The 15,292-nt window shown below is 47.1% G+C and overlaps 1 protein-coding gene across 2 annotated transcripts in view; it reads left to right on the top strand.

The window, feature by feature from the left end:
- Fam193a (family with sequence similarity 193 member A) overlaps positions 1-15,292 on the top strand; it is a 107,577-nt gene that overhangs the window by 75,339 nt on the left and 16,946 nt on the right. For both annotated transcript variants that reach the window (XM_090343913.1, XM_090343912.1), the window contains exons 13-16: positions 1,381-1,632; positions 11,477-11,675; positions 12,411-12,692; positions 14,918-15,200. In XM_090343913.1, coding sequence (XP_090200039.1) covers positions 1,381-1,632; positions 11,477-11,675; positions 12,411-12,692; positions 14,918-15,200 — 1,016 coding nt within the window. The remainder of the gene's footprint in view (positions 1-1,380; positions 1,633-11,476; positions 11,676-12,410; positions 12,693-14,917; positions 15,201-15,292) is intronic.

Here is a 15,292-nt window from a genome sequence, read left to right as displayed (position 1 = left end):
GGCATTCCATATTTAAGTGTTAGAAAGTTTTTATTTTTTAGTTCACTGTGCAGAAGCAAGGAAAATGTTCTATGTTTTTTGTTTTGAATCAAGGTCTCACTATGTAGCCAAGGCTAGCTTTAAATTCCAGGATAGTTTTAAATTTATTATATTTCTTCTTCCCCCCTCCGGTGTGGTAGCTATAATTATGCCCAGCTCAGGAGGTGTTTTTCTTGTTTTTTTTTTAGCTCGACACCTCCCACTTGAGCCAGTCTTCTGGTGCAATTTTTATTTTTATTTATTTTTTTATTTTTGCCAGTCCTGGGGCCTGAACTCAGGGCCTGAGCACTGTCCTTGGGTTTTGGTTTTTTGTTTTTTTTTTTAAACTTCTTAAGACCAGTGGTTTGCCACTTAAGCCACAGTACCACTTCCACCTTTTTTCTGTGTAGTACCGAGGAATCAAACCCAGGTCTTTGTGCATGTTAGGCAACTACCCTACCGATAGGGCAAACTCCCGGCCCCTGTGCTGGTAATTTTTGAGATAGGGTCTTGATTTCTGCCCAGGCACCACTTAGACTGCTCACTGCCTGTTGCATTATGCACATATTTAAGATGACCCGCATATGCTATTGTGTCCAACATTTAGTGGAAAGGGGATACATGTTTTGGCTAGGTCTGTCTCAAACCACAGTCTTCCTTGTCTCAGCCGCCAAAGCAGCTGGGACTAAAGGTGTGAGCCCCAGTGCCAGGCTCCTTGTACCTGCTTGAGTGGCATAGAACACAGATGGATGATGGTACCTCAGCAGATACTCAGCTGGGAGTGAAGTGATCTCTTTTCAACCTTTCTCAGACTCAAACTAGTTCCTCTTTTCCCCTGCATAGTTGGCCCTGGCCAAATCAGGGAGCTTAGATGAGCCAATAGCTTTGTATTTGCTTTGTGACTGCTAAGCAGAGTGTGTGGTTAACTTCCTTTTTTTTTTTTTTGGTTGTGGGGTTTTGAACTCTGGGCCTGGGCACTGCCCTGAGCTCTTCAGCTCAAAGCTACCACCCTACCACTCGTGTGATGAACTTTAACTTAAGCTGGACACCAGTGTGGGGCTCACGCCTGTCATCCTAGCTGCTCAGGAGGCTGAGGAGATCTGAAGATCATGGTTCAAAGCCTGCAGGGGCATGCATGAAAGTCCACGAGGCTCTCGTCTCCAATTAACCCCCAGAAAACCAGAAGCGGTGCTGTGCCTCAAGTGGTAGAATGCTAGCCTTGAGCTCAAGAGCTTAGAGACAGTGTCCAGGCCCAGAGTTCAAGCCCCACAGCAATCAAAAAAAAAAAAAAAAAAAAAAAAAAGCGACTAATTTAACTCTTCAGTCTACATTGAACAAGCACCTCTTTTTCTTTACTTTTAGGCTGAACAAACTCCAAATGCTTGTGAATGTCATGTTTGTAAGCAAGAAGCGTCTGGACTGACGGCAGCGGCAGTGACAGCTACAGCCCTGCCTCCCGGCCATCAGTTCCTGAGCCCAGAAAAGCCCACGCACCCTGCCCTTCACCTGTACCCCCACATCCATGGACACGTCCCCTTGCACACCGTACCCCACCTGCCTCGGCCACTTATCCACCCTACCTTGTATACGGCGCCCCCTTTCACTCACAGCAAGGTAAGCCAAGACAGAAGCCCTCATAGGACAGCATGCAGACACTGGCCTTCCGTCTTTCAAGTGCTTAAAATTCCGAGCCTTTACAATTGGAAAACCAATTGGGAAGGTCATAGTTTATTTCACTCAGAATTACCTAGATCTTAAGAGAGATTTCAGATGATGATGTTGATCCACTTCTCTCCTTATGGCCTCTGAGACCAAGTTCTTTTCCTTAACTTGCTAGGAAACATCTGAGAATCACTTCAGCTTGAAATCTGAGGCTTTATAGAAACACAGAAGCTAGGGCTGGGAGCATGGCCTAGTGTATGTAGCCTGCTCGCCTAGCAGGCATGAAGCCCTGCGATTCGATTTCCCAGAACCACATAAACAGAAGAGGCCGGAAGTGGTGCTGTGGTTCAAGTGCAGAACACTAGCCTTGAGCAAAGAGTGTCCAAGGACAGTGCCCAGGCCTTGTTGTCAAGCTCCAGGACTGGCAAAAAAAAAAAAGAAAAGGAAGGAAGGAAGAAAGATCGAAACGATAAGAGCCCAAATTACAGTGCCTTAAAAATCCTGTCTTGGTCAGGCACCAGTGGCTCATACCTGTAATCTTAGCTACTCAGGAGCTCAAGATCTAAGGGTCAAAGTTCAGAGTCAGCCTGGGCAGTCCAGTCAGAGGCCAAAAGTGGAGCTGTGTTCAGCTGGGTAACGTGCTATCCTTAATCGAAAAATGCTCAAGTATAGTGCCCCAGGCTCTGAGTTCAAGCCCTAGAACTGATGCAGAAACAAAATTGTATTTTGAAGTTGTGGAGAGGTAGCTGAAGGGCAGACAGGTTGGGCCTTCAAGGTCTAGAAAATGGTTGGTTTTTATGCATTTACTCTTGAACCCTGTTCATATATTTAATATCTTAGACTTTGAATTGGAATTTTTAGTTGATATCAATCTTTGCACCTATTTATCATTGCTTTTCTAGCTGCTTTATTCTTTGTTGACTATAATTTTTGCTTGTTTAAAGTTTTTGCTGTGCCAGTTATTTTGGCGCAAGGTTATCTAGCATGTAGGAAGACCTGGGTTCATTTCCTCGGTATCACATACATAGAAAAAGCCACCGGTGGTGCTGTGGTTCAAGTGGTAGAGCTCTAGCCTTGAGAAAGCCCAAGGACAGGGCTCAGGCCCTGAGTTCAAGCCCAGGACTGGCAAAAAAATAAAAAGAAAAAGAAATATTAGCTTTTTCATAGTGTATATTTTTTTCTATCTTTTTACCTGTTTTCTTATTGTGAAGTAGCTTTACATGAAATGTAGTAGTATCTTAACCTTTTTGTTGTTGTTGTTGTTGTTGTTTTTGTTTTTCTAATCCCAGGGCTTAAATTCAGGGTTGGGCTTTCTCCAGGCTAGAGCTCTACCACTTAAGTCATTGCACCACCTCCGGCTTTTTCTATGCATGTGGTACCAAGGAATCAAACCTGGGTCTTCATGCATGCTAGGCAAGCACTCTACCACTAGGCCCAACTCCCAGCCCTCTTAACTACTTTTGAGGGTACAGTCAGTGGAATTAAAAAGTACACTTATAATATTGTAAAACTGTCACAACCATGCATCTCTGCAAGCTTTTCATTCTGTAAGAGTGAAACTTTTAACCCTTTAAACACAATTTCCTTTTCCTCAACTGTGCAGATAACCACAGTGTGTTCTACATTGTGTCTCTAGCATTGTGACTACTCTAAAATCCTCACATAAACTGAATCATATTGTGATTAGCTCCTTATGGAGGTTATTTTATATTAACGTAGTGTCTCTGGCACAATACAGAATTCCCTTCCTAGAACAGCATTCCTTGGTGTGGATACAGCACATTTTCCTGTTCTTTCACTACCCGTGAGTGTTTGCTGTGTTGTCACTGCTCCCTCTTGTGACCAGTGCTGCTCTGCATGTAGATGTGCACAGATCTCTTGGACAGTCCCTTTCCGTTCCTCTGTCTGTGTATGGTCTTAGAAGTGGAATTTCTGGATGTGATGGTCATTTTGCTGTCAAGTTTTCCCCATTAGCCTGTTAGTTCCTGTGTCTTTTGGCAGTGCCACCCCAGTGAGTAGAAGGGGTATAGCATTGTTACTGTCATTTGCATTCCTCTAATGTGTAGTAATCTTAAACATCGTTTCATAAATTCAGTGGCCTTCCCTTTTCCTCCATGACTTTTCTTTCATTTTTATGTTCATCTTGATTACTAGGACCACACTTTGGGGTGGGGGGCAGGGGGTTGTCAGTCATGGGACTTGACCTCTGGGCCTGGGCTTTGTCCCTGAGTTCTTCAGCTCAAGGCTAGCACTTTACCATTTGAGCCACAGCACCATCTCCAGTTTTCTGCTGGTTAGCTGGAGATACAGACTCTCGTGGACTTCTATGCCCAGGCTGACTTTGAACTGCGATACTCACATCTCAGCCTCTTGAGTAGCTAGGATTACAGGCAGGAGCCACTGGCATCCGACACGCCACACATTTTTAGCAATGATAAATACTATATTAGTAAATTAGCAAGTGTAAATCCTCTTTTAAGATAGCTTGGGGGCAGGGGGAGGGTGATGCTTAGGCCCTTTGGGATTCCATATAAATTTTAGGATGGGTTTTTTTATATTTGAAAAAAGTCAACATGCAATCTATAGAAATTTTGGGGTTATTTGGACATTATAGTCCAAATACTATGTATTTCCATTTGCTTATGTTTCCTGTCTCTTGGCAGTATTTGGTTTGATTCTTGAATTCTTCTGTTAATTCTTACTTTTTTTTTTTTTTTTGGTCAGTGGTGGGGCTTGAACTCTGGGCCTTGGCGCTGTCCCTGAGCTCTTCAGCTCCAGGCTACTACACTACCCCTGGAACCACAGCTCCACTTTTCATGCACTTTAGTGCCTGGGCTGGGTTTGAACCTCGATCCTCAGTTCTTAGCTTCCTAAGTAGCTGGGATTACAGAGTGTGAGCCACCACTCCTGGAAATTGTTGGATATTTTAAGGTCATGTGAATGGAACTGTTTTTGTATTGTTTTCCAGATTGCTTATTGTTAGTATACAGAGACATATCTGATCTTCTAAGTAAGGACTTTGTACCTTAATACTCAGCTAAAAAAGTTTTCTAAGCCTCAGGATTCTTTTTTGATTATCTGTGGAATCTTTAAGGTTTCTACATAGTATGTAATCTTCAAAAAGATTTATTTTATTCTCTCTTTGTAATGTAGGTATTGTTTTCCTTGCTTATCTATCCCTGCGGTGTTTTCTGGTACTACATTGAATGGGAATGATGGAAGCAGCCATCCATATCTCGTTCCTATTGTTTAACAGGAGTGTAATGTTTGCTGTGGTGGGTTTTGTTTTTGTTGTCTTGAGAAGCAAGACAAAAGCTATACAAGGTCTTGCCTTGAAACCCAAGCTAAGCTCAAACTCCTACTTCTTTTGCCTCTGCCTACTCCAGATCCTGGGATTATCAGCCTGTGACTCCACGCCTGTCACCCATGGTGGCTTTAAGTTTAGGTGGATTTTGTCAGGTGCTTTTCTGCATCAGTTGAGATAATTATGTTGGTGTTTTTTTCTTTGTTTTGTTGATGTTATATAAGTTACTGTTTTGTAGATTAGTGTGAATGAAATTACTTTCCTGATTTCTTTCTTAACCCTGTTCATTGTTGGTATATAGAAGAGTAATACAGTGTTAATTATGTACCTATCCTGCTTTGTTTCCAAAGATAATTATCAGTTCTAGAAGATTGTTGGTGGAGACTGTAGGATGGCTAAGAATAAAATCATACCATTAGCAACTAGAGATAATATGACTTCTTCCTTCCCTTTTTGAATCCTTTTTCTTTCTTTCTTCTGCCTTACTGCTTTGCCTAGGAATTCTAGCGCTATGTTGAATTAAGTGGGAAGAGGGCACATCCTTATCTCATTCCTGACTTCTGAGGAAATGATTTTGGGTTTTCCCTATAAATTCAGGTACATTCCTTCTGTTCCTAATTCCCTAATTAATTTTTTTCTTTTTTTTTTTTTTTTGGCTAGTTAGTCCTGGGCTTGAGCTCAGGGCCTGAGCACTGTCCTTGGCCTTTCTTAAAGTTCAAGCTCTACCACTTGAGCCTCTGCACCACTTCCGCCTTTTTTAAAAAATGTATGTGGTACCAAGAAATCAAACCCCAGCGTCTTTGTGTGTGCTTGGCAAGCACTCTACCACTAGGCCAAACTCCCGGTCCCTTAATTTTTTTTTCCTTTGGTGGATCATTGGACTTGGGCCCTTCCCTGAGCTCTTTGGCTCAAGGCTACTACCCTACCCTTGAGCCACAGCACCACTTCCCATTTTCTGGTGGTTAATTGGTTGGAGATATGAGTCTCACGGACTTTAGTGCCCAGACTGGCTTTGAACCGTAATCCTCAGATCTCAGCGTCCTGTGTTGCTAGAACTACAGGCATAAGCTGCCATGCCTGGCTCCTAATTACCTAATTTTATCTGCTTCATGAATTATGTATAATCCCCACACATTGGGCATATTATCTTCTCTGTGTTGTTCTAATTTTAGTATATGTGCTGCTGAAAGAAACACAATTCTTGTTTCTCTTTACACGTCCGTGTGGCATGTTTTAGAGTTCACAAAGACTTTCCTGGTCTGTCAGGCTTTGTCAGGCTTGCTGATGAGCCTCAAAGACATTTTGGAGTGACTTTTTTGCCCGTATTTCCCATTTCTGCTCACATAACCTGGCTTTTCCGACCTGTCTGCTTGTCCCATCGCTCCTTTGCATGCTCATCAGTTTGGATTCCTGGATCATTTCCTCTCAGTGTTGTCTCTCAGCCCCTGACAGGACTGGTGTGACTTCACTAGTTCTTCCTGTGTGAAGCAGCTAAGGGCTCCTCTCCTCTCCTCTCCCATCATGAGAATATGCTGCCTCAGAACTCAGTGACTGTCTAATGACACCTGAACTGCCATTGAAATTTAATTACAGTGTCATGCTTATTTGTAAGCTATAATTCACTTTTTAAAACTCAATTATGGATGGCCATTTCTTGTGGGGTTTTTTTGTTTTCTGTTTGTCTTTTTTTTCTGTTTGACAGACACTTGCTAAACTTCAGTGAAACCTGGAGGATCAAATTCCTCAAGGTTTGTTGTTTCTACTGGCTTCAGCCAAACACTTCCTCATCTAGGTAGGTAGGTTTTTGTTTTTGCCAGTCATGGGGCTTGAACTCAGGGTCTGAACACTATCCTTGACCTTTCTCAAGGCTAGGCTTGAGCCACTTGAGCACTACTTCAAGCTTTTTCTAAGTATGTAGTACTGAGGAATTGAACCTAGGTCTTTGTGCATGTTGGTGAAGCACTCCACCACTAGGCCAAACTCCCAGCCCACACTAGGCCTTTGAAAAGCCTTTCTTAGAGATGGCTTACGCTTATAATCCTAATTACTCAAGAGGGTGAGATCTGAGAATCATACTTTGAAGCCAGCCTGGGATCTTCAGTTAACTAGCTAAAAGCCACTAGTTCTAGCACAAGTGATAGAGTGCCAGCCTTGAGTGAAAAAACTCAGGAACAGTGCTCAGGCCCTGAGTTCAAGTACCAGGACTGGCAATAAATAAAATAATAAAGCCTTCCTTTAAAAGGGGGATTCCTGAGTAACTCAGGAGGCTTTGATCTGAGTCTTCTAGTTCAAAAATAACCCAAGCAGGAATGTCATGAGACTCTTATCTTCAACTAATACCAAAAAGCTGGAAGTGGAGCTGTGGCTCTAGTAAAGCCCCAGCCTTGAGCAAAGATGCTCAAGGAAAGTAGTACTCAGACCCTGAGTTCAGCATCTCTCAGTGAGCTGTAGCGTGTGTGTGTGTGTGTGTGTGTGTGTGTGTGTGTGTGTGTGTGTGTGTGTGTGTGTGTGTGTGTGTGGCGTGTGTGCAAGCACACTCCTCTTTCCCTTCACCTTCCCTTTACCCTGTTTGTCCTCTCACAACCTCTGTGTCCTTGGGGTGAGTCAAGCAGTTTATTACTCAGGTAGAGCACAGAATTGATGAGCTCTCTTACCTGACACTGTGTAAGGTGCAGCAGAGTCGCAGTCACCTTGGAGAGAAGAGTGAGCATGGCAGGTGAGAGGTGTCCGAGACTCCTAACCTCAGCCCCTGATTATGATGTACAACTCAGGAACTGTTTCCTGAAATGCTCACTGAACTAGGAAAGGGCCTGGAATGAAGTGGAGGGGTGTCCTGAGTTCTCAACTGGGGTCTGGAGAATCTTAAGAACGCGCTTCTTGTATCAGCTGAGGCCTGGTAGCATGAGCTGGGCATGGCTGCCTAGGGCTGGGCCATGAAGTCTTAATCCCTTGTTAGCTTGAGGTAGGCCTCTCCAAGTGACTTGAGACAAGTCCAGCCACTGCAGAAACATTGACGATGCAACATTTGGCCTGCAGGTTGGGACTGGAGGGGAATGCTATGTGGAAGATAAGTGGATAGAGTGTCCTTTGGAGATTACGTTGTTCCTCTCGTATATATTTTATGTTAGAGATTGTGTTGAGTCTTTCAGCCCTAGCTAGGCAGTAGGTCCTTCTGCATCCTTTCCATCTCCGAAAGGAGTACTGAGAACCCAGATGTGCACAGACAGAAGCGTCACTCGCCTTCTCTAGAATTAGGATCTCGGCGGCGCTGCCTTGGACTGTCATTGTCTGTGTGCACTCTCGAGGGGTGTCCTGGTCACATCCTCCAGTGGGACCTCACCAAGCTGCGTCGGAAGGCGTCACTGTAGTGAGAGTTTGCCCTGTCACTTGACACGGAAAGTGTTTTTTCCTCTGCATTACTTTGTTTTGCCACAAGCGAGAACAATTTGAATTAGTGAACTGAAGCTTGTGGATATGCATAAAGAACAAAACCGGTGTTCAGAATATTATCTGCATTTGAGATGCTGATTCGTTAGCTGGTCCTTGTGTACTTATTGAGGAATGGCCGCCTTGGTGTCGTCAACACACAGCTATTGTTTTTCTTAGAGGAATCCCATAAATTGTTAGGGTAAGTGGACAGCATGCACGAAAACATGAAACAAAACAAAAAACAAACTCACGCCTTTTTGGTTACTGGCCCTCCTCGCTTTTGTGTTCAGCCTCTACCATAGGGCCTCCCTCTGAGTAGACGGGCTTCTGAAAGAGGTGTGTGTGCAAATGTGGTGTGCAGGACTCTTCCTGTGTGCCGCCTGCATTTGTTTTCTGCATGTGTCCCTTACTCCTTTAAACATTTATTGAACACACAGTATGTGCCAGGCCCTGTATTACGTTCTAGGAAAACCAAAATCACTTAATCCCTATTTTCAAGGAGTTTGCAGTCTAAAGAGAAGAAAAAAATGTAATGAAAACACTAAAAAGCAATGGGATAGCTGAGAACACAGCTGGTGACGGGCCGTGTGCCTAGCACGCCCGGGACTGCCAAAAGCAGCTCCAGGGGATTCTGTAGCTCCTGGGTTCCAGGCAGGAAAGTAACACTGGAGAAGGGAAAACAAACAACTCTAGGGTGTTTTCAAAGAGGACAGGATCCTAGGTTACGTTCTGAAGGCTGTCTGAGCAGTCTGGACACAGCATGGAGAGTTCAGATGGCTGCTAACGTTGGCTAGCGGTGATGTCACGCTAGCGGGGTGGCTGAGGAGTCTGCAGAGGGGGACATCAAACTGGCAGGGGTGGCTGAGGAGTCTCAGTAGCACCCTGCAGGTGTGTCCCTGCTCACTCCCAGCCAGCCAGGCTGGCGATTCTGCCACCCAGTACACACAGGAAAAGTCTGGTTTGTGCCAGGCAGGTAGTGTTCTCTCTTCACAGAAGGGGCTCTAATACTGTTTCTTTTCCTCCTCAGCAAAGCAGCTCTTAGCTTTCCACTACTTTGTAAAGCAGCTGATGTCTGCTGTATAGTTTCCCTGAAGTGCCCCTGCCAAAGGAGCTGGGTACTGTCATTGCTCTGGTTCTCTTCCCCCTCCAGGTCCCTCCAGGTCCCTCCAGGTCCGCGGACACACTCGGCTGCACTGGAGGCCCTGGCAAGAACCATTTGTTTGCTCTGAGCTTTGAGCAGGTGGGGCCAGCCAGTCAGTCAGGAGGCCCACTGTGAGGCAGCAGCCCCTGCAGGTAGTTATTATGTCTTCATTGCAGACAGGAAACTAAGACCCCCCCTTAAAAAAAAATGCAGTGATTTGCCTGAGGTCACACAGCTCGTAAGGGAGGCTGAGAAATGGAACTGGAGTTCAAATGCAGCTTTACCATGCCTGTCCTCACAGTGGAGTCAGGAATGCTTATCCCTGGCTCCTGGGTCAGTCCAAGCTGTTGTCTCACCGCCCCCAAAATCCCCCTTTCCTCACCATGTTTGCTTCACTTGTCATTCCCTAATGGCTTCAGTGGTGCCTGTTCACCTGTGTTGCTTAAGACCCTCTGTGGCTCTCTCCCCCGTCTCTCACCCCGTCCTCATCCCATCCCCACCCCATCCTCACCCCGTCCTCACTCCATCCTTACCCCGTCCCTACCCCTCACCCTGTCCCCACCCAGTCCCTCACCGCATCCTCACTCCATCTTTACCCCTTCCTCACCCTGTCCTCACTACGTTCTCACCCCTTCCCTCACCCCGTCCAGCCAGGCCCTCAAGCTTTTGCCTGTCATCAGAAAGCCTTCCCAAAGCCCTCACACGACTATCCACATACCAAAAGGTGGAGCGCAGGTGGCTTCAGACCGAAGCCTCCACCTTCCCAGGGCAAGGCCCACAGCGGATGCTCTCGTTCCAGCGGTACCCGAGCCTGTTGAGGGAAGATCGTAGGTCAGCGTTGACCAGGGCTGGGGCAGCAGGGCCAGTGAGAGCAAAGCAGCGGTAGCTGCTCTGAAAGCGACATCAGGCTGAGGCCGGGTGACCACAAGGCCAGCACAACATAGGCAGCTAACCGACTGAGGAGGAGCTTGGGAGTTTGGAGACCAGAGGGGGGGAGGGTTTAGTGAGAAGGCTTGGTTCTCTGGGGTGCTACCAGCCATGTTGTAAAGACTTTAGTTTTATCCTGAAAGCAGTAGGAAGACATTTTGACATCCATAGCGGAGAAGTTGCCTTCAGAGAAGACTTAGGCTGCTGTGGGGAATGGGCCTGGTGGCAGGCCCTTGTACAGGTTTGGAGGGCAGCGCAACCGAGAGCTATGAGGCCGCCACCATCTTCCCACAGCTTCCCTTAATAGCTGGCAAGATTCTTGGTACTTACCCACAGTGAGACGGAAAGAGGGTACTCTTAGGAGACCATCGCAAGGGTTCAGTGCCTAAGCCGCCTCTTCATGCTTATAGAAACTCCAAAGACAAGGAAACAAAAATAAGCAAGAGTCAGCAGGAGGGCCTGTTACCTGGATGTGGGATAGCGGCGGGGAAGGCTCAGGTGTGCCAGGGTGTGCGTGATCCGTGTCACCTGGCTTGGCATTCAGGACGTCTGTGGGCGCTCACTGCTGCCCTGACTGGGCCCTGGTCTTCCTCCCAGAGGATCCACTCTACAGGCCCGGCTAGCGGTGTGGACTCTGCGTGGCATAGAACTTCATCTGTGCACACTGAGCTGTTCTTTCCCCAGGCCTGAGTTCAGCACAGGCGTTTCCACCATCTTCATCAGTGCTGCCATGGTCATTACAGTGTCTGAGAATAAGCCCTAGGTACATGGCCTTTAAAATGTGACTAGAAGTGGTGGAAGTTACGGAGCTGTCTAAAGACATCAGTTGCTTTAAAGTCTACCTCTGGTTGAAATGTGCTCACACAAATGCTTCGTAAGACGCCAGCTTGCCAGAGCCGTTCCACAAGTTTTCAGTCAGTTTGTCTGTTGTGGTTTAGCTTCTTAGGTGAACAGAATATTAATTCTGATATGTGATTAGAAATGTTGTTTTGCAGGCTTTACCCCCAGCACCTGTTCAGAATCACACAAACAAGCATCAAGTGTTCAATGCATCTCTGCAAGACCATATCTATCCGAGCTGCTTTGGGAGTGCTCCGGAGTGGACTAGTTCCAAGTTTATAAGTCTTTGGGGATCAGAAGTGATGAATGATAAGAACTGGAATCCTGGCACTTTCTTGCCAGATACAATTTCTGGTAAGGAACTTGTTCATGTTTGGTGAGGTTTTAAATACCCAGAGCCACGTTGCAGTCCCGTGGAAGCCCAGGTGCTTCCTCCACTCCCCCGCTCACCCAGGGTCCCACACTGCCTCCCCCCTTGCTGCTGAGAGTCTGGTCTCCAGAGTCCCTGACTGCCCCCTAGTTCTCGGGGAGCAGAGTCCACGGCTGCTGCACAGGGACAAGGAGACAGTGCTACCACATGCTCAGATGCTGATTCACTTCTTCATCTCTGATGTCCTTATCTACCCTACACGGTCTCTTCTTTCCAGATGCCACCTCATTGCAGGGCTGGGGGACACCTGAGAGGAACTAATACCCACCCCTCCTCTCTCTCTCCCCCATACCCAACCCTACATGTGCTCAGAACAGAAGATAGACCCCACACCCTGATCTGTGCCTGGAAAGGGTTTCCAGCTGGGTGACCTTCCGCAAGTTGCTTAGCCTCTCTGAGCCACCTTTAGGATGGAATTCATGGTACCAACCTCAGAAAGTGGTGGTAAGACATGAGATACTGGACAGTCCTAGCACAGGAATTGGCACATTGTAGGTACTCAATAAATGTTTTCCCTTAAAATGAAAACATGGTCCCAGAGGAGTCCCAACTTTGCTGGTAACCCCACCTTGGAGACCTCAGTCCTCGACATGTCCTTAGGCTTTGTTAAGTGAGTGCTCTTCCCTGGCAAGCCTTACCGTTCCCACCCTTCTCCACAGGAAGTGATGTATTAGGGCCCGCACTCTCAGAAGCAAGGCCTGAACCCCTTCCACCTCTACCTAGCAATGAAGCTCCAGACAGCAAAGAGAAAAAGCATGCTGCAAAAAAGAAGTGCTTGTACAGTTTCCAAGACGCTTTTCTGGAGGCAAATGAAGTGGCCGTGGCCAGCACGGTGGCCATGGCCACCTCCTCGGCCACGTCCTCGGTGTCGTGTACCGCCACGACGGTGCAGTCCAGCAGCAGCCAGTTCAAGGTGTCGTCCAGGAGGCCACCCTCCCTAGGTAAGGCCTTGGCCACCCTGCACTCAGCTCCTGCCGCTGCCCGATCACCTCCCTCCACTTAACCCAAAGCGCCGGGGTGGCTGCTCCGCCTCCATACCTGTTATTCCTTGACAGGAAGCATGGGGCCGGATTTCTCCAGAAGCTACTGTGTATTTAAAGAAAACAAATGTAGCCAGTAGCACTACCTGCTCCTCAGCCTGCTGCCACCAGTGGGAGGGGCTGGTGAGGGCATCGCCAGCTGCAGATGAGACCATCGGAGCATCACAATGAATAAGGAGGAAATGCTCTCCCTTGTTCCTTTTTTCATACTTTAACCCTGTTATACTGAAATATTTGCCCCACTTATTGATGGTGGGGCTAGGGGAGAATGTGATGGATTCTAGTAGGCTAAAGGCTCAGGAATCAGACTGGGAGTGTGGCCTAGAGGTAGAGGGCTTGCCTAGAATGCACAAGGACCCAGGATCAGTTCCTCGATACCACATACACAGAAAAGGCCGGAAGTGGTGCTATGGCTCAAATGGTAGAGTTCTAGCCTGAAGAGGGCAGAAAGAAGTGCTCAGGCCCTGAGTTCAGGCCCAGGACTGGCAAAATAAATAAATAAATAAATAAAATGATAATAATAATACAAAATAAAAGTCAATCAGACGGATGCCATGCTCGCGTCTGTAATCCTAACTACTCAAGAGGCTGAGATCTGAGGGTTGATGTTCAAAGCCAGCCCTCACAGTGTGAGACTCTTGTCTCCACTAAACTATCAAGTTGGAAGTGGAACTGTGGCCGAAGTGGCATCATGCTAATCCTGAGCAAAAGAAGCTCAAGGACAGTGCTCAAGCCCTGTGTCATAGCCCCAGGACCTGCGCCCAAAGAAATAAAAAAGTGTAGAGCATAAAGCATTTAGTAAGGCAGATTGCACAGTCGTCATAGAAAAGACGGAAGGGAAAAGCCACCGTGCTGCACCGGCATTGAGAGCGGAGGCAGGGCACATTCCACAGGAGATGCTAACAACATTGGGTGTTCCATGGTCCAGAAGTAGTGTCTATAGGGACTAAGCCATCATGGAAAGATGCAGGCACTCCCTCATCCTTAGAAGACGCTGCGCTCTGCATCTTGACACATTAGATAAGATTCACAGGATTTATATCCAAAACGTTTCATACAAACCTGAAAAGATAAAGTAAATCCAGGTTGACAGCTGTCCTCTCAAAAAAGTCTGTGTCAGCTAGGCTCCAGTGGTCTACCCCCTAATCCTAGCCACATATGCCACATGTCTGTCATCCCACCTCGAGGGGCGGCTGAGATCTGGAGGATTGCCGTTCTAGGCCAGCCCAGGCATAAGTCAGAGGAGCTCGGCGGTCTCTGTCGGGGGAGGCTGGGCCCTTGAGCTGTACCTGTGATCCTAGCAACAACAGGAAGCCCAAAGGAGGAAATCGTGGGTCAGGCATGTGCTCATGCAAGGAATGAGACTATCTGAAACATAATGACTGGGGGCTGGGAATATGGCTTAGTGGTAGAGTGCTTGCCTGGGATGCATGAAGCCCTGGGTTCAATTCCGTGGTACTGCATACACAGAAAAAGCCAGAAGTGGTGCTGTGGCTCAAGTAGCAAAACACTTGAACAAAAACAAACCCCAGGACTGGCAAAAAAAGAAAAAGAAAGAAAAGAAAACGCCGAAATTGACACTGTGGCCCACGAAGTAGAGTGCTAGCCTTGATTTAAAAAACAAACAAACAAAAATAAAAACACTGCAGGGCTGGCAGTAAATAAATAAATAAATGAGTGAAACCAGCTGGAGTTATGACTTGAGGTAGAATGCCATTGTAACAAGTGCAGGGGCATGAGTTCAAACTACCGTACTGCCAAAAACAATCCCCTGGTCAGAGAAAAAGTTCAGAGACCTGATGGTGGGAAGCTGTGAAGATATTGGGGAAAGTAGAGTCAGATTAGGGTTCGCATGGGGTGAGAGCACTGTGCTGTGCCTGTGGTGTAGAACCCAGGCTGGAACATCAGGCAACCACAGCCAACACCAGATGCTATGTGAGAAACACAGACACACCAGAGAACACTGTGATGAGTCGCGTTGAGGAACGAATGGGTGTTCTTTGTGCTGTTCCCACAGATCTTCTCTAGCTGTAAGCATTTGCAAAACAAAACTGTGGTGGAAAAGATGTGATGAAGCCTGAGTGCCTGTGTTTTCTTCAGCCATTGTCTTACATCTCTACGTGCAGGTGACGTCTTTCATGGTCTCAACAAGGAGGACCACAGACATCCAGCGCCTGTTGCCCCGAGGAACAGCCCCACAGGCCTAGCTCCACTTCCAGCCCTCTCCCCTGCTGCACTTTCCCCGGCCTCTGCACCTCACCTTACAAACCTTGCAGCCCCTTCATTCCCCAAAACTACAAGCACAGCTCCTGCATTTGTGGATACCCGGAAGAACTTCTGTCCCACCCCTGTGGCTCCCCCGCCCTCCACCACAGATGGCTCGGTCAGTGCCCCACCCAGCGTCTGCAGGTGAGCTCTGGACACCCAGATCCCGTGTGGAGGGCTGGAACCATGTGGAAACTGCATGCCGTGCTGCACTGACAGCTACTGGAGCCTTTTCA

Source organism: Megascapheus bottae, chromosome 13 (assembly GCF_031878675.1).
Source record: "Megascapheus bottae isolate mThoBot1 chromosome 13, mThoBot2.hap1, whole genome shotgun sequence".
Classification (NCBI taxonomy): Eukaryota; Metazoa; Chordata; class Mammalia; order Rodentia; family Geomyidae; genus Megascapheus; species Megascapheus bottae.
This window is presented reverse-complemented; position numbering and strand designations above follow the sequence as displayed.